Below are 27,001 nucleotides of genomic sequence, written 5' to 3'. Positions count from 1 at the left end.
TTATTCCAAGCAAGGGAGGTTTGCGTAAGGATAAGAATGGAAGAGGAAACTGGGAGTGGTGGATGGCCCCAGTGCCTGTCAGCCCTCGCACAAGGCTGCACGGAAGGAGCGTTGTGGCCTCGCCGAGCCCTGCCAGGAGCGCCGGCCGCTCGCTGTCCCGCTGCGGTGTCTGCGAGCGCTGCCCGGGGAGTGCGGAGGGGTTACGGGGCTTTTGCGTGGTGGCAGCAGCCCCCACGTGCAGCACCATTGTGGGTGTGTTGGCCCCGGCAGCGCTGGGAGTGACCCGTGCGGCGGCCATGGGGGAGGGCTGGGGTTCGGTTTTTTTGGTTTTTGTTGGTTTTTGTCGGTTTTCGTTGGTTTTGAGCAGCCCCTGACGCGCGGTCGGGCCGGGCACAGCCGGGCCGCGCGCCCCCGCTCGCGCATGCGCGGCTGCCTCCGCCCGTGCGACCCGCCTGGCGGCGCCGCGCCTGCGCACTGCGGCGCCGTGACGTCCCGCCCGCGCGCCGGCGGGCGGGGGGGCGGGGGGAGCGGGACGGGACCGGACGGCGCGGGGAGCGCGGAGCCCCGGCCCGGTCCGGTCCGGAATGCGCCGCAGCGCCCGGGAACATGGGCCAGCAGAGCCCGCCGCGCAACGGCGTCGGCGGCCACGGTACGGGCTGGACCGGGCCCGGCGGGCGGGGGGCGGGGGTTCCGCTGAGGGGGCGGGGGCTGGAGCGCCCCCTGCGGGCGCGGCGGCGACCCCTGGCGGCGGGGCGGGGCCGGCGCTGCGCTCGGAGCCGCCCCGGCGGGAGCGGCCGGGGGAGCCGGGGGTCCCGGGGGTCCCGGGACCGAGCGAAGGGTCCGGCCCGGCCCGCGGCTGTGCGGCCGCCGCGGGCTCGGGCGGACGGGAAGCAGCCGGGCGCGGTTGATGCCCCAGGGCGGTCCCCGGCAGTGACCGAGGGGCTCTGCGGCAGCGCCGGGCTGGCCAGAGCTGGCGAGGCCGTGTGGCGGTGCCCGGAGCCTGCAGCGGTGCAGAGCCACCGACGGACTCATCTGGGTTTTAGACCGCCCTCACCTCGCGTTTGTGTCTCTTCTTCCTAGGGTGACCCTGCTGCGAGTTAAGGTCTTGTGGTTGCATAAAACATTTTTTGCAATGCACTGGTTTTGGTAATACTCGCAGCTGTTGTCCCCTGAGTGTTTGAAAAGTGTAAATATTGCGGTCTTTATTAGTAAGTTTGAGAGGAGGAGCCCGCAAGATGTGCTTCTTCCTTCCCACTACTCCTTAAGTTCTTTGTGTGTGAACAGTTCTTTCTCCCGCAGGCTTTGTCTCCTCCTTCCCCAGGCATCGGTATGTGACAGCCCAGTGTGTGCGTGTGGCAGGGGATCAGGAACAGCCGGTAGGGAACTGGCTGGGAATAGGGAACCGGCTGAGCAGAGCTGGCTTCTGTTGTGCAAATAACTCTGCTTGCACAAGGGGCCGGAAAGGAAGTTAAAGAAACTAGTAGTTGCTGTGTGAGCGATAGGAGATTTAACGTTACCAGGATCTTGGAATTTGGAGGGAGCTGAAGCTCTGTCGTAGGTTGTTACAGCTTGTTTTGATCCAAGAAGTGTTTTAAAAGGGTCTTTGAGAAGGAACAGCATCCACTGCTCGACCTACTTAGCGTCCGTGTGTGTGAACAGCCTGCCGACCTGCCGGCTCCCTTCAGACCTCGCTGAGAGCTGCACTTCCAGCCAGGAGCTCGCAGGAACAGGGCCGGGGCAGTGGCTGAGGTGCCACGTGGGCAGAGGAACGAGCTCCCCTGTCTCTGCCGGGAGGGCTTGGCCTTGGGAGACAGCTGTTTCTCCATCGGAATCCTTTTCATTCCTCCCACCCCAAATCCTATTCGGACACGTCCCTTGCAGAACGAATCCTGTTCAGATCCTAAGAGTTGTTGCATCTGTGGGAAAAGCCTTTAGGGAAAGGCAGTGTTTGTGGCCTCATCCTGCACTCCAGTCCCGCAGCTGCTCAGCAAAGCCTCCTTACTGGGAACTCCTCCAGTGTGGGATATCAAGTGGCTCTCGGCTGCTTCTCTCTTTCCTCACATGAGGCAGCGGTGACAAATTCCACCATGTGGTGTGAAGTAGTGTCCCTTCTCCGCTCCCTGGGAAGCGCTCTGGTGTCCTGTAAGTGTGTCTAACCCGAGCACTGTGTGCTTTATGTGTTACTCCTTCCCTCCCTGCCCCGAGTTCCTGTGCTCCTCAAAACGGTGGGGATTACTTTCTGCTGGCTGAGCTGTGTGTGTACTGATGGCTGGCAGGTTTGTGTTTGTTGTAGGACAAGTCAATGTGCTTATGATTCTTTAACTCTGGTATAATTATGTCCTTTCTTGTGTCTGTTGCTGTCACTGGAAATACTCAGGCTTCTTCCTAGGACGGCTGCACCTGGGAGTCGGTAGGAACACAGTTTTGGGAACACTTTCCTAACCTTTTTTTAAACACTTTCCTAAGTCTTGGTCTTAGGAAACGCTTGACATCTGAGCTGGCAGCTGCATCAGAGAGCAGAGTTTCAGGATGGCTTTGCAGGGCTGTCTTGATCCTGTATGGAGCCGTGACCTGTTGGGAAGGACAGGAGCCCAGGTCTCCATCTGGGCACTGGTGGTGGCTCCGGTGTCAGGAGGAGCAGCATTTGCCTCCCACAGTGAGACCCCCAGGACAGGGAAGTAGCGAGAGTGCCTTTGAGGTGCTCCCAATGCTGAGCCTGCAGAAATGGGGACACTCAGCTGGAGGGGTCCCCACCAGAGCCATCCCTGTCCTGACAGTGTGGTGGCTGTCCTGTGTCATCTCCCTTGTGTGTGTGTGTGACATCGCTTTGAGTGGCTATTGCTAGCCCCCACCGTGTGCTGTCACTGCCTGTCAGCTCATGTCTCTGTGACCTTTTGCAGACTTTGATGCTAAGAGGAAAAGAAAACTGGCAAAGATTTACCAGGCTCTGAACAGTGACCCCATCGACGTGGCAATGCTGAGGCGGATGGCGATCAGCGAGGGCGGGCTGCTCACGGACGAGATCCGCTGCAAAGTGTGGCCAAAGCTGCTCAGTGTTAACACAGACGACCTGCCCCCTCTTCCAGGTATGCAACAGCCTGGACTCGGCTGCTTGGGAGGAACGGCTCAGTGAACTTTGTCCCTAGAGGAGGGACATGCTTTCTGACCTGCCTTTTCCCTGTGTGTGTTGCATTTCCCACTAAGCTCGTGTACAAAGGGGACTCGCTGCAGCACCAATACTGTGTTGTATGTAAACAATACATGGCTTCTAAAAACAACATTTGTTGTTTTCTTTAGTGATAGTCATGGAATCAGTTCATTGTGGATGCAGTCAGCGTGGCCCTGAGCATTAGCTGACATATGTAAGTTCACCTGCAGCAGAAAGAATCAGACTGGATTTGTTTTGCTCCCGTGAAGAGGCGGCTGTGCTGAGCCCTGGTGTGGCCAAAATTCTCCCCATGTGTTTCTCCCAGGCAGCAGTTTGTTGTGTGAAGCTCACGTGGTTTTTTGGTCAGAGCAGGCACAGGGACAACAACCTTCCTGGTGAAGTACCCACACGGTTTTAAACCTTAGCAATGCAGGAGCTCTGGGTCCTGTAGCTTTAGAGTCACCTGGGACAGATTTTGTTGTTGTTCCTGATTCTGTGGTTGTTTGGAAACGTGCATGCCCCCACCTCAATCCTGAGCCGGGTGGCATTAGGGTGATGTGAGGTGACCAGAGCTGCTGGAAGACAACGTTTAACTTCATATGATCACATAGAAGGAATTTGCTGGCTCACGGAACTTTTCTGTTTTAACTGTCTTAGCTAACCCTGGGTGAGATTTTCCTCCGAATTGTTTCTATTTTATAAATGATTCTTTATGGTCTCCACAGCACTCCTCCAGTGCTGCTGCTGAGTACACTTTGAATTGCACAGCAAAACTGTGTAGCAGAGATGTTTCTGGGAGTGCTGCTGCCAGTTGAAGCATTTTAACTTGTGTTGTCTAAAGAAATAATTGTCTCATTTGCTGTTAGTGGCAGTGAAAGTGCAGGGACAGGACTGAGGTGTGACATGAAAAAAGGAATACACAGTGGAGTAGAGGGTGTGTGCAGCTTCATGTCCACCTTCAGCAGAGATCTTCCCAGCTCCCTCACCTCACTCTTTTCCCAGTACCATTGCAGTGCTTCATGTTAATCCAGTTCCTCTTTGTCTCAGCAGGGAAGGAGCTGCGAGAGGACAGTAAGGATTACCAGCAAGTGTTACTGGATGTGCGGCGATCCCTGCGCCGCTTCCCACCAGGTGAGGGGGGTTCTGCTCTCCCCACTCCACTCTGCAGGGGCAACAGCAATGCCATGGGCTCCTCCTGGCTCCCACCTCCCTGGGAGGCTGCAGAAGGTGACACTCCATTATTACTCCAAGGGCCTGACTTCTGGAAAACCTTTTCCATGCGAGCTCCCAGCAGCTGCTTCTCGCAGTGAAGCCCTTCTGCAGCCGTCAGTTTCCTTCAGCTGTCTCTGCACAGATGGTTTTTGATGTGGCTTTTCCAAGATTCCACTTCCCCTGCCCCGCTGCGCCCCTCTGCCAGGAGGCTGCTATTGGCAGACAGTTGCAGCAGAGAGAGGACGGATCCTGGATGGATCTTGTGCACCATGACCTGTTGAGATTAGGACAGATGGAAAGCTTGAGAAACATGCCATTTGCTTTGGTTTATTTTAGTCCATGGTCCAGCTCAGGGGCAGGGAAGGCAGGTTTGTCTGTGCTTAGAACAACCCCTGGTATAAAAGTCTCAAAATCAGGTTCTTGCACCAAATTTAACAGAACTTAAAAGATTTAGAAGCAAAATGGTTTTGCAGTTGTTTAGTTCTGATGGGTGCCTGGTGCCTTGTGTTATTTATAAAATGCTAAATCCAGCAGCTCTCTGTGCAGAGCAGTCGTTATTTCTGGCCAGAATCTGCCTCCCACTTCTGCCACTTTTATTTTGTATAAACACTTGATTCACTCTGATTCTTGCAGGCATGGATGCTGTGTGCAGGCCTGATTCCTGGAGACTCTGCTCCTACGGATTTTTTTGCCCTTGAATGGCAGCCTCCTGCCTATTTTTAGCCACATTAGTGAAGCAGAGGAAAAGGAGAACTTTGTCATTGCAGGATCTCTGCTGGCACTCTCTGCTTGGCCTTTGGGTGTTTTATCTGTTGACAAAGGCTGCCAGAAACTGGCTGCAGCTGTGCAGGGCAGGAACAATGTTTTCCCTGTGACATCCTGTCCCTAAACATGTGCTGTTAGCAGGGGACTGATAGAAAGTTGTGCTGGTGGAGGCCTCGCAGTCTGATGCAGTTGGCATAGTTTCTGTGAAAATGGGTCCTGTTGAATTTTTTTCTAGAGCTCCTGGGAAATTAAAAATTACTAAAACATCCTCATCTGTGCTGGATGTGTAGAACAATTCTCTCTTCACAGCAGCACCATGCAAACAACTGTAAACCCTGTTCCCGTCCTCCACAGTGGCTTCCTTGTAGATAAGGGTTCTGCAGATCTAAAGATTAAACCTCTCAGCACCTGGCCAGATTCCCCTGCTCCTGCAGGATTTTGGGAGACAGCATTAGGGCTTTGGATAGTTTTTCTCTGCCAGTTTAACCACACTCCCCTTATGCATCACACCCCTTGGGATCAGGCAGGTTAGTAAATGCACAGGTGCTCTCCTTGCACACCACAGTCGCCCTTGCTGCTGCAGCAGGCACTGGTAGGTGACACAGCCCTGCCACCTCTGCTGTTCCCACAGGGATGCCAGATGAGCAGAGGGAAGGACTGCAGGAGGAGCTCATTGATATCATCCTCCACGTCCTCAAGCGCAACCCCCAGCTGCACTACTACCAGGGGTACCACGACATCGTGATCACCTTCCTGCTGGTGGTGGGGGACAGGCTGGCCACTGCACTGGTGGAGAAGCTCTCAACGCATCATCTCAGGTACTCGGTGGGAGGAGAGGAGCCAACTGTCCCCTGTCCTCAGGCTGTGGGGACACCTGGGCAGGTAAAGCTGGCCTGGAAGGGGAGCTGGGAAGGCAGAGCCTCGGGTTAAAGCAGCTGCCTGTCATGCCTGTACCCAGAGGGCGATTGAGAGCAGCCTGACCGCACAACAGCACTTGGCTTTGCAGGGAGCTGTGCCCTGGGGAAGGGATAATTGAAGGCTGTCAGTTAATTTGTAGCATCTCCTGGAGTTGGAAGAGCCAAGGCACGTGCATTATCCATGGTTGTGTGGCTGTCAGGGCCTCTCCAGGTCCTGTGGGCTGGCTCAGCTCCTGCCTTCCACTTGTCCTTGCATAGCCCTGGGCAGCATGGTCTGCACTACCAGTGTCCTGTAGCCCACATGAAGAGTCTTTCCTGTTTGTGCACTGAAATAAGAGCAAGCTTCCAGCTGGAGAGTTGGTTTGGAGGGATTATCTCTCCTCTCCCAGGCAGGAGTCAGATTTTGGGTACTGGAAAGGCTTTACAGTTCTTGTGTGTACTGCAGCAAAATAAGAAGTGTCAGCTGACAGCAGCGTGATGGTCTGGGCAGGTTCTGTGTGCAGGTCAGCCCTGTGTGTCCCAGACAAGCTGGAAGGAGGCTGCTCCAAAGGGACAGAATTCCTTGGGGTTGGGGGCCACTCTGCCAGCAAGGCTGTTTATTGCATGTACTTCACTTCTGCTGCCTCCCTAGAGGGAGAGCTCGCTGACGTTGTTGCTTGACAAAGCTTCTTTTAAATCTTTCCTCAGGGATTTTATGGACCCAACGATGGATAATACCAAGCACATTTTAAATTACCTGATGCCCATCATAGACCAGGTGAACCCTGAGGTGCATGACTTCATGCAGAGGTATGCAAATGTTCCCTTAGAGCCCCCTGGCTCTCCCCTGCCAGTCTCAGGTTACTGTTCACAGGACCATTTTCACCTGCACATCCCCAGCACCACAGTGGCTTCCTCAGGGAGTCAACAGCTGTCCCACAGCTGATGGTGACACCCCAAAGGCATGTGGCACTCATTTCTGAGTCGGCTCAAACCTGTGATGCCTGTCTGGAGAGGTTTTACATGGTACCCTCTTCAGCCCATTTGTCTGCAGTCTGTATTGGTAGGGCTGGGGATTTGGGGACAGTGTTGCACAAATGCTACAATGCTTCGTGTGACCACTTGTGCCTGGTGGGACCTTGCTGCAGTTTGTTGTTAGTTCTGGGGATAATTACCAGGTTTTGCATTGGGGATACACAGGTGTGTGTGGGCAGATCAAATCTGAAGCAGGAAGGTGAATGGGAAGAGTCAGTTCAGAGCCCTTTTTTGGGCAGGTGTGTGGTTTTTTTTCACAGACAGAATATCTTTGGGTACCAACCCTGATTGCAAACTCCCAGAATTAGTAAGCCCTCAGGGTAGGAAGGAACCCAAACATCAGTCTGTGCTTCAGGAGTTCAGTTGCCCTCAGGCAAGCCAGACAGTGCCATGATACATGACACATTCAGGGTCTCCTGAAAGCAGCGTTTGGCCTCTGCTGTGGCCCCCACTGGATGTGACACAAGTAGTGGCAGCACTTTGCCGCAGGGGGTGGCACAGGGGATAAACAGTTTTTTCTGTCAGAGGTGCAGTTCCTGCTCTGGGTGGATGCAGTGCTCCACTGACAGCCAGCTCTATTTCCCCAGGCATGGCTGGGCAGCACAGGGCTGGTTTGGGAGCATTTCATCCCTGTTTCCAGGCTGACCTAATGGCTCTTTCTCTGTGTAGTGCGGAGGTGGGAACCATCTTTGCTCTCAGCTGGCTGATCACCTGGTTTGGCCACGTTTTATCTGACTTCCGGCACGTTGTGCGATTATATGACTTCTTCCTGGCCTGCCACCCGCTGATGCCCATTTATTTTGCAGCTGTGGTAGGTATTGATGGAATGGTCAGGGATTAACTGCGTTTCTCTGAGGTGGTAGGGGTTTGGGGCTGCAGAGGGAGGCTGGCAAACCCAGTGCTGGTGCTGTCCCCAGCTGTACCCTGCTCTGCAGATATGGTCAGTGATGTCCTTGGTGATGGTAAAGGGCAGGTGGGATCCAGGGAAGCTCAGGGCAGCCTGAGGGTGTCCAAATGTGCAGGCTTTACCAGTTCAGTGCTGTGGAGGCAGCATGACACAGTGTTTTTGTTTCCTCTTATGTGCTGGTCCTGCTTCTGGTCATGTACTGGGATGCCTGGCTGGCTGGGGACAGCCCTGCTCTGTGCATCCATCCTGCACATCCTCCTATAGCAGAGACAGGTCATGAAGTCAAACCCTGCTGAGGTTCTGCCCCCATCTCCAGCCTGCCAATAGCAGGCTCTGCTCAGCAGACAGACCTCAGTACCCTGGAAAAGGCTTCCCATGGCCTCAGAGTCTCAGAAGGGGTTTGGCATTTCTCTTCCCAATGAATGCTTCACTGCAGTGTGTCCTCTTGAAGAAGGTCTTTCAGCTGGAAGTAAAGAGGTTTTTTCCTCTGGCTCTGAAACAAGTGCCAGCATCTGCCAAGGAGTTGTCCCCATTTCCTTGTTATCACCGGCCGGGGTCTCTGTACAAATCACAAACAGGACAGGACTGCTAGGAACGTGCTTTGAGCTGTTTGATTTTCCAGCAGCAGTCTCATTACATGGTTATGACAATGGGAAGATGCCATCAGCTCACATCCCGGGCAGCAGACAAAGAACTCAATGTTACAACTTACTTTAAAAGTTTTTTGACCAATCTCACAAAGCAAAAGCACATTGACAGTAGTTCCATCCAATCACTATAAGCACACGTACCTTTGGTTAAAACAATGCTTGCTTATTTCAAATGCAATACCTGCTTGTAAGCCTTCAAACACAATGCACAGAGCTCCATCATTAAGCTTAAAACTTCCTAATATCTCACTAGATAGACTTTTCTGCAGCTTAGGGAGTTATTCCAGACCAGCATTAATACACAGACCATTGTTCTATTTGTCCTTACTTTTCAACTTCTTACATCATTTTTCTGCTGACCTATCTCATGGCTACTGCTGAGCTCTAATCACAGCTCTGCTGTCTCTGAGGCCTGCCTCTTGCAGCTTTCCCTAAACCCTCTGATTTTATGGATTCCTTCACTTGTCTGTCCTCCTCTCACTCCTCTGCAGATCGTGCTGCACCGGAAGCAGGAAGTTCTGGACTGTGAGTGTGACATGGCCTCTGTCCACCACCTCCTGTCCCAGATCCCACAGGACCTTCCTTATGAGTCTCTGATCAGCAAAGCCGGGGACCTTTTTGTCCAGTTCCCACCTTCCGAGCTCACCAAGGAGGCAGCTCAGGCAGCTCAGGCGGAACGGTGAGTGCTGGGCAGCCCACGTGTTCCCTCCCTCCCCTTGCCAGGTCTTGCCTCCCTGCGGAGATCTTCCTGACCGGAGGCTGCTCCCAGGGGTGAGTGGGGGACACTCCTTGACCTGTTCCTTCTCTTGCAGAACTGCAGCTTCCACTTTTAAGGACTTTGAGTTGGCATCAGTGCAGCAGAGACCGGACACTGTGTTGAGGCAGCGCTTCAGAGAGCGGCTCCGAGGGGAGGAGCGGCTCCGAGGGGAGGACAGGACAAAATCCATCTTGACAAAGCCCCGGACCAACCGCTTTGTCAAGCTGGCAGTGATGGGGCTGACGGTGGCAGCTGCCCTGGCCATGGTGAAGAGCGCCCTGGAGTGGGCACCCAAGTTTCAGCTGCAGATTTTCCCCTGAAGCTGGAGGAAGGGCCTTTGCTGTCACTGCATCCACCCCCAGCAGGAAGGGCTGATGTGTGATGAAGGACGTGTCCAGAAACGACCTGTCTGAAGATTATTTTTTATTCTTACTGCGTCCAGTAACGCTTTTGGCCTTTGTGACAGAGACTGAGGGAAGCAGCCCAGCGGGACGGTTCCCCACACCATGCTCACCTTGTTCCCCTCTCCCTGTGCAAGGGTGAGCAGACAGGCACTCCTGCTGTCTCCTGAGGAACCAGAGGTATGGACAAATTTGGCTATTCAGGCTGTGCTCAGGTGACTGTACAGAAGGAGAGCTGTGTGTGGGCTGTGCCCAAATGATGCTGTATTCTCCATTGGGGAAAACTAGTGGGAGTGAGAGCAGATCTTCTCCTGGAGGAGTGTCCAACAGGGTTTGTTCTGGGTGTTGGCATGTGTGAAGGTGGAGGGCATTGCATTCCTCCTGAGGAACAGAGCAGCCCTTTAGCTCTTCATTGCTCCAGTGTGCCCCACAATCTGCCTTCAGCTTTGTGCTCCAGCTCTTCCCTGTCCTCTGGGCACCCTCTGAGCAGAGCCAAACCATTCCCACACCCCAGCCAGCACAGTGCTGTGAGCTTCTCTTCAGTGTGTAACACTCCCTGGCTCTTTTTGCTTCCCCATCTTTGCAGCCTGATCTGTTTGTAGGAGCCAGGAGCAGACCTTAGCTCCCCTCAGCTCTCAGGCACTGCCACTGCTGTGCTGGCAGTACCATGACCATACCTGGGGTCAGTGGAGTGAGCGTGAGTGCAGCCACCCTGATGAAGGTGTGTACTGTCATGTGCCAGGCTACATTACCACAAGTCTTAGTGCCATTGTAAACACCATTGCAGACTCCTTTAATAGCTCTGGAAGTGAACACTAACATGCCCACATGGAGAAAGGCTGTTTCCGAAGGGAAACACTTGCACAGGATAGAAGTTGTTGTACTAGGAAGTGTGACAAAAACCTCCCCCACGAGCTGATGAGGCTTCAGCATCACCTCTGGAAATAACACGAGAGGTTTCCCAGAAAGGCCCCCCTGACCCCTGCATAGCTCCCATCTCTCCACCAGTTCCATTGGCAGTCCCAGTGCTCCCTGCCCTCCAAGCTAAGCAGCAAATCCTTCTAGACAACTCAGTGTCTCACTGAGACAGAGCCAATAGACACTCTATGCCTCTACCTCTCCCCCAAGCTGCTAAATCTCCCTCAAGTGTCCTTACCTGTCCCTCACAGCTCCCTCCCGCTGCCCCATCATTGCTCTGTTGTGCCCAAAGCCATCTGTGCCATGCCCAGGGGCTGCACACCTGAAAAGGAGGTGTTGGTTGAAGGGATTTGGGGATAGAGAGGAAAACTCATGCCCTGCTAAGCTCAGCACCCCCCTCTCCCACCCTTCTTGGTCCATAACCGCCCTGGGTGTGTTCTGGTTTGCCCCATTGGCCCTTGCTCATGGAAGGGATGTGCCTTGCTGGGCAGAGGGCAGGTGGGCAGTTGTCATTCCTGACTTGTGTTCCCATGAAGCTCTGAGCAGGAGTTCCCTTTGCCTCTGCGGGTGAAATGTGGAGTGAGTGAAGCTGCCCTTGTCCAGGCAGGCAGCAAGACCTGTTCCCTCCTCTCCTCAATGGTGCCCCGGTGGCCTTGGAGAGACCTGGGGCTGCTCAGGGGGCTCCTCCCAGTGTGGCTGAAGGCAGAGCCCATTCAGCAGAGCAGGACTGGGGGCTGGGTCCCTTAGCACTTTAGAAACCATTGGTGCAGGAGAGTGTGGTGACCTGGGAATGCTGCTGGAGGGCCCAGGGCTGCTCTGTACACCACGCTGAAGGAGGGGATGGCTGGAGCCCCCCGGGAGGAGCCCCTGCAGCCCCTCCATTCCCTGGCCATTATGCACTTTAGTTCTTGTGTTGTCCCCAGCTGGGGGAGAAGGGCCTGGGAGGAGACCAGGGTGCTTCAGTTACTCTGTACAAAGACTTAAACACCCCCTGTAAATGCAGATTTCTACAAGCCCTAAAACTGTAAAATAAACAGTTACTAAACACACTTCCTGCCCGCCGCAGACCAGGGCTGCCAGATCTGCTCTTGTGGCACCCTGGGGCCCAAAACTGGCACCTTCCCTGCGGTGGCCAGGCCAGCTCAGTGTGGCCTCACACCCAGCAGCCCCGCGGGAAGAGGAGCAGGAGCAGAGCCAAAGGGTGTGTGAGTGCCCCGGTCAGTCACTGTTCTCCATCCATCCGCCTCCCTCTGGGCCAGTGCCAGGCCTTGTGTGTGCTGCTGGCTCTCCGGGGTGTCCCCCCCATCAGCAGCGTGGGGCTGGAAATAGCCTGACCTGCCCGGCTGCCCTGCGCCCCAGGCCGGGTGCCCGGCTGCAGGAGGAGATCCCGGGCATGGTGCCCAGTTCCCAGGGCACGCTCCGCTCCGCTGGGGTGATGCAGCCGCCTTGGCCAGGCTGGAAGCGGTTTTGTCTGGATGGATCGAGGCTGGCAGCCCTGTTGGCTGATTTTAATTGCCTGTGGCTTCTTCAGGAGCCATTTTCTCAACAGTGCTTGAAGCCCTTTGGGAGGAACACCCTTTGGGCAGCAGAAGGGAGGGAGGAGTGGTGGCAGGAGGTATGTGGCACCTTTGGGGTAGCCAAGAGGTCACTGCCTCATGTGACTCAGAGCCAAGCCAGTGGCAATGTGTGCGTGTGCCTGTGTGGGCCATGTTGGACACCAGACAAGAGCCCCGTGTGGCCCTGACCTTACCAAAGCGGTGGGGGCAGTGGTGATGGCCAGTGAGCTCTGACTGTGGCTGCCCCATGCTCCTCCCTGCTCCCAGCAGCGCCCCTGCGCAGAGTGGAATCCCATGGCCGGGGGCTGCAGTGACACCACGCTGGAACATCGCTGCCCCTGTGGTACCGCCCAGGCCCCGGGCGGTGCTGGGGCTGTCCCGTGGGTGCAGCCTGCAGACTTGGGGGGTCAGCGTGGCATGGGCAACCCCTGCACTTCTCCCTCCCTCGGGGACAGCCCCGTCCCCAGCAGCGCCGGGGCAGCAGGAGGGGCTGGCGGTACCCGGGGATGCTCTGGGCTCCTCTTGTTGCCGTGGCAACAGCTGCGGGAGACTGGGGGCGGGGGTCTGGGTGTGATGCAAGTGGCGCGTGACCCCGTGGCCCCCCCAGGGCCCCCCTGTGGGTCTGGATTAGCACCCCCGCTTCCCTCCCTCTCCCGTTCCCCCCCCCCCCCCCCGCGATTACCCTCGGTCGCCTCCCCCGGCTGAACGGAGTCGGGGGCGGCGCCGGGATTGCCCGCACACACACGGGTGAGGCGGGGGCTGCACAGGCACAGCACATACGCGCACATGCTCACACCGCGCCCGGGGACGCCCAGCCCACCCTGACTGATGAGGGTGAACCTCCCTGCTGCAGGAGAGCCCGTAGGAACCGGGGCTCAAGGTGGGAACTGCTGTGCCTGGGAGCTGGATGCTGGCCATTGGGAATCCCACGCTCCCTGGAGACCTCACATAGCCCTGGGTATCCCAAATTCCCCTGGGAGGAGAGAGGCAGAACAGAAGGAACCAGAGCCGTGGAGAGCAGACCAACACACTTTATTCCATAATCACAACAGTCAGGATCATTGTTAGCCGAGGTTCTGCAGAGCAAGGGCCAGCCATGTCACACCCCCAAGACAAACCCAGACGGGGTCGTCACTGCCCCTCGGCTAAAATCCTGTTTCTCCAAGATAACAGACACAGGGACCCTTCACTAACACAACACTACAAAGGTGACCCCGAGCGCTGGCGCCCGTCCGCAGGCTGCGCCGGGGCCCCGCCAGCTCCGGGGACCCCCGGCCCACTCGGCCACCGCCAGGGCAGCTGCTTCCTGAGAGAGGTTTGGTTTATTTTTATTATTTATTATTACTATTATTATTATTCGCTTTGTCTGGAGTGATGACGGGATGTCGCACGCGCACGCACACACGCTCGCACACGCATGCCAGCCAGCACCGGGCAGCGGGGGCGCAGCGGGAGGGGGCCGCACGCTGGGGGGGTCTCTAAGCACTACAACCACACGGCACAGAAAATCCACCACTGTCCACGACGGTTCTCCCTGACGAACACACCCGGCGAGACTCGAGGAGGGGGACAGGGGTGAGGACGGGGACAAAGCGGATGATGTTGTGCTTGCGGCCAGGGCAGGAGACCCCGGCACTGGCTCCGGTTCTGGCACCGACCCAGAACCTGCTCCTGAGGAAATATTTCGCCTGACAGTCTGCGGAGGGATCACCCTGGCTCAAGGGTGATGCACAGCACATAGGGGACTACTGGGACCCGTGTCCCCCCTAGGAACGGAAGCTGAGCCCTGAGCTGCAGGGTCAGCAAAGCACACGTGTGATGAGAGACCCTCAGTGTGGCCTCAGGCCTTGCTGGTACCTGGGGGCTTTGGCTTCCCCGTGGACAGGGATGGAGGGCAGGTGACTGTCAGCCTCAGCGCCCTCCCTGAGAAGCCCTGGCCACAGCACGGGGTGGCTGTGCACCCCAAGAAGGCACCGAGGTGCTGGGTGAGATCCGTGTGTGTTAGAAAGCTCTGGGGCCGCCGTACCCCACGGGAACCCCAAAGCCGGCGCTCACAGGGGAGGCGGCTTCAGATGCTCCTGGAGTGGGGCTGCCCGGGGGTGGGAAGGCAAAGTCCCCCCGAGGCGGCGGTGAGGCGGGAGCAGGCTGCCAGAATCACGGCTGTCCCGGCGCTTATTTGGCTTTTCCACCTTTGGGGGCGGGACTGGATCCGGTGGGGGACGGCCGGGGAGGGAGGGGACGCAGAGAAGAGGACGCGCTCTATCCAGGGAACACGTGTCTGATGCGCGATGCCCGCCTGGCTCCGCAGGCTGGCACCCGCACGGGGCTACCGAAACACCGTGGCTAATGCCAACACACACGCACAGCTACCGCTACACACCGACACATCTACACTGCTGATGGTTGACCATCGCGGGGGGCCTCGAGGGGGCCCCAGGGACTGGGCTGGGGGGACATCAAGCATCCCTGCAAAGGGCCCGGGGACACACCTCTCCCTGCGCTGCAGTGCCTATCCCCACGGCTGAGCCAGGGCCACCAGCAGCTCCAGCAGCAGGGCCAGGCACCTACTCCGAGGCACCCTCAGGGGATGCCAGGACAAGGGAGGGGGGGGAATGTCCTTTCCCTGGACTCAGTCCAGCCTGACAGCAAGGGGCAGGCACGGGCTGGCCTGTGACTGGGGGAACCGGCAGCCCCAAAACAGGGAGGCAGAGCTCCAAGCAGCGGGTGCTCTGCTGCTGCCAGCACCCCACTGGCAGGGAAGGATCCGAGGGGCCCCCACAAATCCAGAGTCCCTGGGGAATCGGGGTCATGGGGGACTGCAGGGGCTGCTTTAGCAGCGGTTGCTGCCGAGCCAAGTACAGCTCTTGCAGACGCCGCCAGCCCAAACCACGACCACGTCCCCAGGGATGTGGGGGGTCCCCACCCAGCACAGCTGTACCAGAGCGCAGCCCCTGCCCCCCCAGCCACAGCCTGCGGCAGCTGCCGAACCAGCACTGCAGCCACGTGCTCCCGGCAGTGGGAGGAGGCGGCTGTCGCAGGAAGGAGCCATTAGGAAAAGCAAAGAAAATCCCAGCTGGAGGAGCCGCTGCAGCAGCATCTTCCCTGCCGGCACGTCCCTGCTCTTGGCATGGCCGGCAGCGGAGCCCAGCGCAGTGCTGTGTGGAGGAGCCCTGCGCCAGAGCATCACCCACACCCCACACGCCCACCAGCACTGGCTGCAGCTGCTCTTGGACCAATTTGGGTGGTTGCTTAAGGCAGAATTCCCACAGCTGCCCTTCGCTGCCACCCTGCCCCTCCATGCTGCTCCCTGCCATCCCAGCAGCGCCACGTGCCACGGCTGGACACGGTCACACCCGGCTCCACCGGCCAAGGGCAGCCAGCCCACAGCAGGTCCTGCACGGGCACAGGCTCCGAGGTTAAAATGAGGGCTGGCTGCTTAGTGAAGGGCTGGTCCCCATGCAATTTTGGGGTGGCTCCGGACAGGGGCTCCCTCCGTGGCACAGTTTTCCCTGCACAACTGCCTGGCGAGAGAAACAACACAGCCACCCGCGCCCACGTGCTCGTCACGTGTGTGCAACTTCACTCTTCCCAAAGCCGGTGGCGGGGAGCACACGCCGCAGGGAAGGAGTCGCTGCTGTGGGACACTGAACCCCCAAACCAGAGACCCCTCACAAAACAGCGAGTTGGGAAGGGACAGTTTGGCACGGCTCGGCATCCCTCCCCAAGGGCTGCAAAGAGGAAGAGGAGAAAATTGAAGCCACGCGTTCAATGCGGTCAAAAACCAAACGGAATCAGCCATTCTCCAAGGGATGGGGAAGGTGGGGTGGGCACCGAGAGCTGGGGTGGCGTGGATGCTCCTGCTTCCTGGAGAGCAGGAGGGCACACGGTGCTGGCACAGATGGGAGCGGCCGGGAGCAGCCATGGCTGTCAGTGCCGGGGCCGTGGGGGAAAGCGGCCGAGGGTGACAATGAAAACCCGACGAGATGCGTGTCACGGGCAAGTAACCGCAGCGGGCGGCCGTGCGTCCTGCGGGCACGAGGCGAGAGCCGGACAGACAGACGGATGGAGAATGGGTGTGTGCCAGGGGGTGGGGGGAGCAGGGGCTCTGCCTTCCAGCAGCTTCAAGGCAAAATACCTGATTCCTGCATGTAAACAGCTGGTTTCGGTTTGTTTGTTTTTTTTCCTGGGTTGTTTTTTGATATGACCTGATTGCGGGTGAAAATAAAAATGAGTGTTACCTGCAGAGCGTGGGACTCAGTAGGTAAAGACCAAGTCTGAGATGCTGGACATGAGCCAGTCCCCTGCTATCATCTCCGTCACCTCGGGCGTGCAATAGTCCGGGAACTCGAAGTGCGAGGAGCCTCCCCGCGGGTAGAGGTCGTGGTCCTTGTCGAAGACGGACCAGTCCAGGGCACCACAGGTGGCACTGGCAGGCGCTCGCCCGGGCATGATCCCCAGCAGCTCCTCCTCCAGCTCCTCGTCAGAGGAGCTGAAGGAAGAGGGAGGGGACCCAGCCGACATGGGAGAGGGGGACCCGCTCTCTGGGGAGCTCCCTGGCTCCGGGCAGGGTGTGGTAGGGCTCAGGGGTGCAGGGGGCTCCTGGGGGCTCTGCTCCCCGTCGGGTGCCGAGTGCCAGGCAGCCGTGCCAGGCACCACAGGGCTGTCCTCAGCGGGCACCTCTGGTGCGGGCTCCTGCGGGGTGTCGGGGCCGGCGGGCAGCTTGGCGGGCTGCCTGCGGCTGGCAGAGACACGGCCCAACACGGAGGGCTTGATCTTCACTGGGAGCCGCGGGCGGGCTGCTCCGGTGCCCACCTTGCCCTTTTTCCGAGGCCGGTACTTGTAGTCGGGGTAGTCAGCCATGTGCTTGAGGCGCAGGCGCTCGGCCTCCCTGACAAAGGGAATCTTCTCGGAGTCGTGGAGGAGCTGCCAGCGCCGGCCCAGGCGCTTGGAGATCTCGGCGTTGTGCATGTCGGGCCACTGGTCCATGATCTTGCGGCGCTCGTGCTGGGACCACACCATGAAGGCGTTCATGGGCCGCTTGATGTGCCCGCTCGGCGTCTTGCACCAGGCGGGCTCGGTGTCACGGGCGGGCAGTGGGGCGCAGGGCTCCCGCCGAGCCTCCGCGCCCCGGCCCCGCGGGCCGCGCTGCACCATCCCGGAGCCGGGTATCCCGCCGCCGCCTCCGCCTCTTCCTCCTCCCCTCCCGCCGTCGCCTCCCTGCCCGCCGCCGCCTCCCCGCCCGCCGCTACGCGCCGCACCGCGCCGCCCCCATTGTGCGGAGCGGGCGGCGGCGGGGCGGGGCGCAGGCGGCCGCGACGGGGCCCGGGGGCGCACGGCGGGGCCGGCTCCGCCGGGGCGGCGGCCGCGGAGATGCTCCGGAAGGGCCCCGGGATGGCCCGGTGGTCTCCGGCTCGGAGATGCTCTGCAGCGGTCCCGTCCCGGAATGTTCTGCACCGGTCCGAGGATGCTCCGGAATGCTCTGTAGCACCTCGAGGATGCTCGGTACCGGTCTGAGGATGCTCGATAGCACCTCGAGGATGCTCGGTACCGGTCTGAGGATGCTCCGGGATGCTCTGTACCGTCTCGTGGACGCTCCACACCAACCCGGGGATGTTCGGCGCCGGTTCGAGGATGTTCCGGGATGCTCTGTAGCGGCTCGGGGATGCTGCACGCCGTGAGGGCTCCGCCCCGGGGTTGCTCCTCTCCCGGCCGCCCCGGTGATGCCTCCCCGGTTCAGTCGGCAGATGCTTCGGTGGGGAATGGTGTAGGGCGGTTGCGGCGGGTCCAGGTGCGGGTCGGGGGTGCGCGGGGGCGGTGCGGGCAGCCCGGGAGCCGCACGCCCCCCGGTGCCGCTCTTATAGACACGGCCGCCCCGCCCCCGCCGCCCCCGGTAAACACCGCCGCGCCGGGTCTGTCAATGGGCGGCCCCGCCCCCCGCCGCCCATTGGCCGCGGGGCGGGGGGCAGATCCCGCTCAGCCAATGGGCGCCCGCCGAGAGGGGTTGCTGGAGAGAATGGCAGGCGGCACGCCCCGGTACCCCCGGTACCGCCCGGCTACCCGGCACGCCCCGGTACCCCCGTACTCCCCGGTGCTCCCGGTACCCCCCCGCTAGACACGGCACACCCCGCTAGCCCCTGGTAACCCGGCACACCGATCCCCCGATGCCGCCCCCACGGCAACCCGGCAGCCCCCAGAACCCCGACCCGAGCGGCACAGAACCCACGGTGACACCTGGTACATTCAGACAGGCATCCCGGTACGCCGGTACCTCCCCGTGCCCTCAGGCACCCACCCGAGGATGCTCCAGCTCCTGCCAGTAACCGGCTGCTCCCCCGGTTTAGGCACCCCGATGTCCCCGGTGACCCTGACATCCACACCCTCGGGAGCACCCACACCCCTCGCGGTTCGCCGGGAGCCTGTGCACGGGTCTGACCGGCCGGAACACCGAGTATCACCCCGGAATGCTGCGCTTGAACCCTGCGCTGCCGACCCACCCGGCTCCCGGGACACCCACTGCTCCCGGTCATGCGGGCAGAGCCCCGTCCCGGAACAGTCCCCGGGCCGCTCACTACGGCTTGCACCGCTCGGCGCCACGCGTTGTGGCAACACCGACGCCGTCGTGAACGTGTCCCCGCCACCCATTCCAGCGGTGTCTCCCCGTGGGTCGGCCCCCGGCGGGGACGGGAGCGGCGGGCGGGGAACGCGCAGCCCACGAGGCGGACACGCGGCTCCCCGGTGCCGCGGGTGGGGCCACGCCCCTCCCGGGCAGACCCCGCCCCCCTCCGCTGGGCGGCACCAATGGGGCAGCGGCGGCGGCGCTGTTGCCCCGGAGACCGCGGGCTGCCCGCCGGGGGCCGCGCCCATTGGCTGCCGCCGCCGCGCGCGGGCCCGCCGGGGGCCGCGCCCATTGGCTGCGCCGCCGCCGGCAGTTGCTGTGGCGACAGGGAGCGCGCGGGGCCGCGCCCGACCCGCCCGGCACCGCCCGACCCGCCCGGCCCGCCCGGCACCGCCGCTCACCGGGCACCGCCGCTCAGCGGGCACCGCCGCTCACCCGGCACCGCCGCTCACCGGCCACCGCCGCTCACCGGCCACCGCGGGCTGTCACTGTCCTGCGGTCTGAACGGGAGCTGTGGCCTGTCCCGACCCTGCCGGCTGCGCCGACATTGCGGCCAGCCGGGACACCGGGGCCTGCCCTCCCGCCCGCCCAGCCCGCAGCCCCGGGAGCTGCCCACGCCGTCCCGGAGCCGCGCTGGGCGGGGAACACCGCACAGTTCTCCACCGCGGCTTTGCCTCCCCGAGCCGCTCCCGCTCGGTATAGCCGGAGGCCATGCCCGGCACGGGTCACCCGCACGGCCCGGGCACGGAGCACCTGTTCGGCCCCTCCACACACCTCCGGTGTTCGCTGCCACCGCGCCGGCGGGACCGGCTGGCTGCGCATTAGCACGGAACGCCCGTGCCGTCGAGCAGCTCTGCGGGGCCGGAGGCGGCTGCCCATTCCCGTTGGTCCCGTGCACCGGGCCCGCCTCTACCCAGGCTCTCCGTGCCAGCCGTTCCTCTGCTCCCTCCCGGCCCCGGCCCCCCTCAGGCAGCCCGGGACCAGTCCCGCCACATCTGCTTCCATCCCGGACACGCAGACCGCGCCCGGTGGATCCCGTCCCGGTGATCCTGTCCCGGTGCGGTGCCGGGGCGGAGCCGGCAGGGGGCGACCCGTCCGCCCGTCCCCGTGAACTCGGGCCCCGCCCGGCCCCGAGCCCAGCCGCTGTCGCCGTGGGGACCGGCTCGGGTCACGGGGACACGGGGCATCCCCAGAGGCCTCAGCGAAGAGGGGCTCCCGGAGGGCGATGGGGCCCGGGGGTCCCCGGAGGGCAGAGGGTGGTGACCATCAATGGGATGTAGGGGTGTCCCGGGAGGCACAGAAGCTGCCAAATGGACAAAAGAGCGAGCCGGGAGGGGTTTCCATAGACCAGCAGCGGTATCACCCCTGTAACAGCCTGCTAAATCCATTCCTCCATACTGTCCCTGGCTCCAGCTGGCTGCTGGAGCACCACTCTGCTTGGCAGAGCCACTCCTGAGTGGAGTGGCACCAGGCACGGTGACAGATTCCTCCGTGCTGCCAGTGCAAGCAGCAGCAGCGCCTGAGGGTAAGGTCAGGGTTGGTGCAAGGGGACGTTTCCCAGCTCTGAGGAATCAGCAGTGACTGTATTTCTCCCTGTGCAGAGGATGAAGGCAGCGGTGCAGACCTGCTGTCAGAACCGGCTGGACACAGTGAGGGCAGAACTCCAGGAAATAGAAAAAACAATGGAAAATAATCTGGGAAGCTAGTTGCTCACATCACTGCGAAATGAGTCTATACAGTCATGTTACCTTTGCTTTCCATCCTCGGCTAAAGACACTGTGTTGATCTTATAAATGTCAAACAATTCCCTTTCTGAGAATGAATCCCATTTGCTCTGCGGGGATGATCTTCCCACCAGCCTGCCAGGAGGGAGAGAGCCCTGTGACACTCGGCAACCTGTGCTCAGGGGGGGTCTGCTCATGGCATCATTCCTTCCTGCTGTATCCCAGCTCCTGCCCCCTGGCTGCACACAGAGCTTGTTTTTCATGAAAATACCACCCTGTTGGGCAGACACTCGCCCAGCAGAGCAGCTGTGGTGGCTGTGTCAAGGGGGGCTGCATCTCCTGCACCAGGGTCTGGTTTTTAGCTGGAAGACAGGTATGGCTGTAGCTATGGAGGCACAGCTGAAGGAGGAGAAACGCCTGGAACAGTCAGGAGGGAGGAGGCGAGTGGCTGCATGATAGATTAGTGGAACTTCATTTTTTTTCTGTTAAAAAAAAAAATTATAAAAACGGGGAATTAATTAGCCTCAGCAGCTGGTGGGGCTGGGGTTACTGAGGGTGGATGGGAGAAGAGTTAAAAATAGCAGGAAGGCCCAAGTGGAAAGTTTCTGTAACATCACAAGTCAGGCATTTGGTGCTTACCCGCCCTGACAGGCGGGAGCCTGTGCCAGAGCCCTCTCCACCATCCTCAGCCCTTTCCCACTGACCTCCCAGCAACTTTTCACACGACATCACCAGCCCTTCGTTTTGCTAATTAACCCTTTGCTTCCAGACACCGGACTTGCAACTTGAAAGAGCAAATTCAGCCACGAGTGGCTCATCCTGGCAATGTGAGGGTGCAGAGGAGCACAGTGCTCGTGCTGGCCCTCCCTGGTCCCTGCATGTTGCTGGCAGCGCGTGGGGCCCAGAAGAGCTGTAACCCCCCCCTTGTATCCATTCCCATCTGCATTTCAGCTTCCCCTCCTTAAAAACCCTCCTGTTTCCAGAGGCCCTGGGTGGATTTTGCTGGTAGGTCTGAGCCCTATGCTGGGACACTCTGGATGCACAGTTTGTCCTCTGCTGAGACGGAGATGGATGAGGCAGCTCTGAGCAAGCCCAGCTTGCCGCACTTGTCCCCGCTGCGAGAAAGCAGATGTACCTGGCTGCTCCAGCGGGCTTTCTCTGCTTCTGTTTGTCTTTCAGGATTGACAATAAGAGCAGCTGAATTCATTCCTTCTCCCTCTCAGAGGCCCGGGAGTTGTGTCTGGCTCTGCTGCTCTGGGAAGGCTGGCAAGAGCTGAGCCTGCCATACAGAGGGTGGTCTGAGGGCGGTGGAGCAGGGCTTGGGCTGGAACTGATTTTTGGTGGTTGGCAGAGTGGTCAGTGACTGTGGCAGACCGTGAGGCATGAGAAAATACTGCTGGGTTTACTGGGGGTCAGCCTTGGCTCTGGTTTACATTAAACAGGAGCTGGGCACCACCTTCACCTGGTTTCAAAGGGTTTCCCTCTTCCCCTAGCTGCCTGCATGGTCCTGGATCCCACAACAAGCATTTGGGCTGGCCCCACTGAAAGCCAGTGCAGGACTCTGGGGACATAGAGAGGGTGGCACAGCTGACACAAGGCAGGCTTCCCTCCAGCCACATTGTGCCCCCTGATGACGGGACTGCCATGCAGGGAACGGGACACCTCTGAGCACAGTCCATCTGAGCAGTCACCCTGCTCCTGCTTCTGCTCCTCCTCATGCCCAAACAGCCCAAGCACAGTGGCTTATTCCCCTCTGGGCTTTGCCCCTCCTGGCTCTCCTCTCTCTCAGGTACATGCTGGGTACCGAGGTGGTCCTCAGCAACCCCACCAAGGAGGGACACTCGTCTGATGCCAGCCCAGTGCCTGGAGCAGCCAGGATCGGATGAGGTGCCAAGCTGACTCCATTGCCTTCAGCCTTTCTTCCCCCCAGTCCTGCTCAGCACCTTGGGCATTTGCAGATGTGCTTTGATGGCACAATAAAGGTGTCACTGTCATTCCTGCCCTCCTCATGGCTGTGCTCAGATCATGAGGGATCTCCTGGGACCAGCCCCGCTGCCATGAGGCTCTGCCAGCACATCCCAGTGTGGGTGGACTGGTGACCCAGTGTAGGGTCAGAACAGTGCCCACATTGGGACAGTGCTGCCAGTGTCCGGAATCTACAGACAGGTTCAAATAAAAGCAGCTCCTGCCACTGCCCCAGCCTGGTACTCAATAACTGCATCTTGGAGACAGAGCTGCACAGCCGGGCTCCGGGCTTCCAGCTCCTGCAAAAACACATCTTCCCCCGGGCACAGCAGGACGGGACCGGGCTCGGCTCGCTGCTTCCTTGGCGGAACTGAGCCCGGGGTGGCGAGACCAGGGCCGGGAACCGGGCTGACGAGCTCCACACAGGCCGGAGCGTGGTGGAGCCCCCGCCCGCGGTGGCGCATCCCGCAGCATCCCGATGTAACCCTTGCTCCCCGTGACCGAGATTCGGATCCCAGGGGAATTCGCCGTTCCCCGGCACCGCGAGCCCCGAGGGGACCTCGGGGACCGGGACAGGGCGGCTGGGCCGGACCGAGGCCAGCGCGGGCGGGGGTGTGTCCGGCGGGGGAGGGATCGGAGCGGCGAGGGGCTCCACCTCCCGGGGCTTAAAGCCCGAGACGGACGGCGGTGCGGGTGTCCCGGGAAAGTCGTGCCCGTGTTGCCATCGGCTCGGAGCGGGAGCGGCTCCAGGAGCGGCAGCGGCGCGGTCGGGGGCTGCCGGGTGCGGGTGCCCTTCGGGGCGATACCCACTGCCCCGCCCGCCCCACGGCCCCCTGCCCTCGGTGCCGGGGATGACCCTGAACACGCAGCCCGGGAGCCGGAGCCCGCTGCGGCGGAGGGCCAGCACCCCGCTCCCGCGGCCGGGTGGCTCTGGGGCCACTTCGCGGAGCGAGCCCTATCACCCCCAGCTCGGCCACACCGCCTCCGAGCCGGGCGGCAGGGCGCCCCGCGGCAGCTGCTGCCCCGACTCCTCGGGCTCCCCGAGGCTCAGGGAGCCCCGGTACCGAGTGGTGCTGCTGGGGGACCCCGGCGTGGGGAAGACCAGCCTGGTCAACCTCTTCGCCGGCGTCCAGGAGAGGGACCTGCTGGACCAGCACGGAGGTGGGTGTCCGGGGGAGGGGATCTGCTGCAGGGTCACCTGCGGGCCATCCCGTGGCCCCGTGATGGGACAAACCCGCGTGCGAGGCGGAGGAGCCGGGGACCCTGCTGGGAATGCGGCACTGACCGAGCTCGCCCGGTGTCCCGCAGGGGCCGCGTACGAGCGCAGGCTGACCGTGGATGGCGAGGAGACCACGCTGCTGGTGCTGGACACCTGGGAGTCAGAGCGGCGGGTACGGCGGGGCTGGGTGTTGGAGAGAGCTGGGTGAGCCAGGATGTGCCCGGGGAGGGCACATTGTATGGGCACAAGTGCTGTCTTGGGGGCTCTGAGCACTTTGAAGGGCAACCTGCCCCCCTTTCTGGGGCTCACCACCTCGCAGCACAGGATACACACTGGACAAGACAGGCTGGGGTCACATCCCTGCACAGCTCTGTGCCCACCCTCCCAGGGCATGGGAGGCTGCCCGCCGTGTTTTCACTGGTGTGGGCTCTTATATGATAACCCACTTCAAAATGCATGGAAGTGGTTTGGGAATGGGGCTGAGGGATCCAACGAGTCAGTATCACCAGCCAGAACACTTTAACGGACAGAACGGTGCTCCCAAGAGCCTGGCATAGGGCATTCCTCATGCCCAGAACATGAGGTATCTCCTGGGCAGAAATACCAGTGCTGCTGTCACTGCCTCCCTCCAAATGCCTCCCTCCTTCCCTTCCTGCCAGGGCCCTGCATTCCTGTAGGTGCCTCCAGGCAGTCAGTCCCCGGCAGTGGGGACAGGGTCAGCGCCCAGGCTGTGGACAGGGGTGCAGCACCCACATGGACTGAGCTGTGTTTGGCACACACTGCCCAGAGGTGCCTCAGCACTGTGACACCCTGACAATGGCCCCTTTTTTTCCACTACGGCTTATTCCCACACTGCCCAGCAGTGCCTGGATCATGCAGGGTGCAGCACCCACCACATTGTCCCAGGGCATTCCCAGGGGATTCACCCTCACCCCACCCTCCCCCAGGCTGAGCCCACAGCTCCAGTTTGTTGTTGATAGAGAGGAAAACTCACAAACACTCCCCTCAAAGTCAAGAACTTTTAACCTGCATTTAATGAATAGGGTAACACACCTGCTCACCACTGTGTGGGGGCTGTGGGGTGCACTGACAGGTCCCGTCAGTGCCAGGGTGCTCTGCTGTCCCCTGGAAGTGGTCATGGCCACGGATTGGTGACATCTTGTTCCTCACGCGGTGACAGGGTGAGGAGAGCCAGCGCCGCAGCCACTGCCTGCAGGTGGGGAATGCCTACATCATCGTGTACTCTGTCACCGACCGGGACAGCTTCGAGAGCGCCTCAGAGCTGCGCATCCACCTGCGCCGCGCGCGCCAGGCCGAGGACATCCCCATCATCCTGGTGGGGAACAAAACCGACCTGGTGCGCTGCCGGGAGGTGTCCGAGGAAGGTGAGTAGGGTGCTCCACGCCCAGCTGCTTCCCCCACATCTGTCCCCTTGTCCCTGGACGTGCAGCTGCTGTTGTGCGTGTGGCAGTGCCCGTCCCACAGCACCCGAGGTGCCAGCGGGGCCGTGCCCACATCCCTGCCCTTCCCTTGCAGAGGGCCAGGCCTGCGCCGCCGTCTTCGACTGCAAGTTCATTGAGACGTCGGCGGCTCTGCAGCACAACGTGGCCGAGCTCTTTGAGGGGGTGGTGCGGCAGATCCGCCTGCGCCAAGGGGGCAAAAAGTCCCACCTGCACCCCCCGCCCGGCCAGAAGCACAAGGAGAGCCTTGCCAGCAGAGCCCGGCACTTCCTCGACAGGCTGGTGGCCAGGAACAGCAGCAAAGTGGCCCTCAAGGTCCGTTCCAAGTCCTGCCATGACCTGTCTGTGCTCTGAGAGCCACGGTCCTGTCCCTCCACACGCGCCGGCTGGGACTCTGCTCTCTGCCAGCAGCGTGGCCAGTGGCTCTGCGAAGAGCTCAGACGGGGCTGGAGTGATGCTGAGCATGCGGAGCTGTTTTCACTGGTGCTGAGGGATGTAAAGGTGCTCTGGATCCGGCCACTCCCCTCCAGGAGAGGGGATAAGTGGGCTCAGGTCCATGGAGTGGAGGATGGAATGGGTACCTGCACTTGGAGTGGTGAGGTTTTGGATCACAGCTGCTCCTGCAGAGCCGGAGGTGAGGGGTGGCCGTGCCCCAGAGCAGGGCTGGAGGCTACCAGGAGTGTGGCAGGTCCCACTTGCAGTGCTGTCCTTCGCAGGCAGCAGGGACTGGCAGGGGTACGGTGGCATTGTCCACCTCGGACAGCCTGGAGCCTGGCTGGGAAGAGGGGGCAGGGGAGCACCAGCGGCATCACCTGGCACCCTGCCCCTGCTGTGCCAGGGCTTTGTGCCACGTCTCACTGGCACCAGTGTTCCTGTGCTCTCTCTGTACTGGTGTGCTGGGGAAACCCTTGATCTGCAGAATAAACCACATCAGGGAAGCGCTGTTCTCTGCTGGGTCCCTGCCCTGGGGAGCCACATCCCAGAGCCACGTGGTCAGATTGAAGCCGGGTTCCTTGCCTGTGCCAGAGCTGAGGATCTGCTCCCTGCTCTGGCCAGGCCTTGGCTGGCTCCTCCATTAGCTGGAGTATCTTGGGACAGGGTGAGCCTCTGTCCAGGGCTTCCTTTGGCCACCCTCGGTGGAGGCCCCAGTTCTTCACCCACTGGTCCAGCATCATCCCCTGGGAAGCCCCCTGCATTTCCCAGCTCTGGAAACACCTGTGGGAAGGGCTGAGCTCTGCTCAGCTGCTGGTTTAAAGCCCTGAGCACCATGGGAGCCGCAGCCTGGGCCGGGAGCTGGGTGCTTGGTGGCTCCTGGTGCCCCAGGGAGGGGCAGGGAGCAGGAACCAGGCAGAATGGCACGGCCAGGAAGGGACGTGCTCGGCTGCAGCAGGCAGGGAATGACCCTGGGCACCCAGGGAGGCGATGCTGGAGCTGTGTGGGCTTTGCCTGTTGTTTATAGGCTGTGCTGCCATCCAGCAGCTGGGATACCGTGGGGGAACCTGCTCAGCATCCCGGGCCCGATGCCAGGGAGGATCAGCAGTGCCCTCCTGCTCAGGTCGGGAGTTTCCACTCGCTCTGTGGGCAGACCGTGGGGAACCACTGGCTGTGGCTGGCACAAATGGGACACCGGGATGGGCCAGCACCCTGTCCCTATGGGAAACTAGTCTCTCCAGAGGTGCAAATCCCAAGTTTTGCCCTCAGATTTTTTTTTTCCGTGCTGCTTCGCCCGTGGCGTTGCTGCCGCTCTGCTCCTACTGCTCTGCCCTGAAGCT

General features: G+C 60.5%; 3 protein-coding genes across 4 annotated transcripts; 2 read left to right on the top strand and 1 right to left on the bottom strand.

The window, feature by feature from the left end:
* The first annotated feature begins 472 nt into the window (after nucleotides 1-472).
* Nucleotides 473-11,738, top strand: TBC1D20 (TBC1 domain family member 20). Of its 2 annotated transcripts, none has more exons than XM_038158695.1 (8): nucleotides 473-649; nucleotides 2,901-3,086; nucleotides 4,196-4,279; nucleotides 5,757-5,943; nucleotides 6,730-6,831; nucleotides 7,726-7,867; nucleotides 9,105-9,292; nucleotides 9,426-11,738. In XM_038158695.1, exons 1-8 carry the CDS (start codon nucleotides 607-609, stop codon nucleotides 9,688-9,690), a joined length of 1,197 nt encoding a protein of 398 aa, XP_038014623.1. In that variant the 5' UTR covers nucleotides 473-606; the 3' UTR covers nucleotides 9,691-11,738. The 2 variants fall into 2 exon arrangements, with proteins under 2 accessions (XP_038014623.1, XP_038014624.1); XM_038158696.1 differs by having other exon boundaries at nucleotides 4,199-4,279; nucleotides 9,426-9,690.
* Nucleotides 11,739-13,260: 1,522 nt separating this feature from the next.
* On the bottom strand, nucleotides 13,261-17,502 carry SOX12 (SRY-box transcription factor 12). The gene is made up of 2 exons (XM_038158701.1): nucleotides 16,484-17,502; nucleotides 13,261-16,387 (listed from the first exon to the last, which is right to left on the bottom strand). Exon 1 carries the CDS (start codon nucleotides 17,397-17,399, stop codon nucleotides 16,500-16,502), a length of 900 nt encoding a protein of 299 aa, XP_038014629.1. The 5' UTR covers nucleotides 17,400-17,502; the 3' UTR covers nucleotides 13,261-16,387; nucleotides 16,484-16,499.
* Nucleotides 17,503-23,233: 5,731 nt separating this feature from the next.
* Nucleotides 23,234-26,925, top strand: REM1 (RRAD and GEM like GTPase 1). Its single transcript, XM_038159401.1, has 4 exons — nucleotides 23,234-23,711; nucleotides 23,859-23,941; nucleotides 24,950-25,154; nucleotides 25,306-26,925. Exons 1-4 carry the CDS (start codon nucleotides 23,402-23,404, stop codon nucleotides 25,581-25,583), a joined length of 876 nt encoding a protein of 291 aa, XP_038015329.1. The 5' UTR covers nucleotides 23,234-23,401; the 3' UTR covers nucleotides 25,584-26,925.
* The last annotated feature ends 76 nt before the right edge of the window (nucleotides 26,926-27,001 follow it).

Source organism: Motacilla alba, chromosome 20 (assembly GCF_015832195.1).
Source record: "Motacilla alba alba isolate MOTALB_02 chromosome 20, Motacilla_alba_V1.0_pri, whole genome shotgun sequence".
Taxonomy (NCBI): domain Eukaryota; kingdom Metazoa; phylum Chordata; class Aves; order Passeriformes; family Motacillidae; genus Motacilla; species Motacilla alba.
This window is presented reverse-complemented; position numbering and strand designations above follow the sequence as displayed.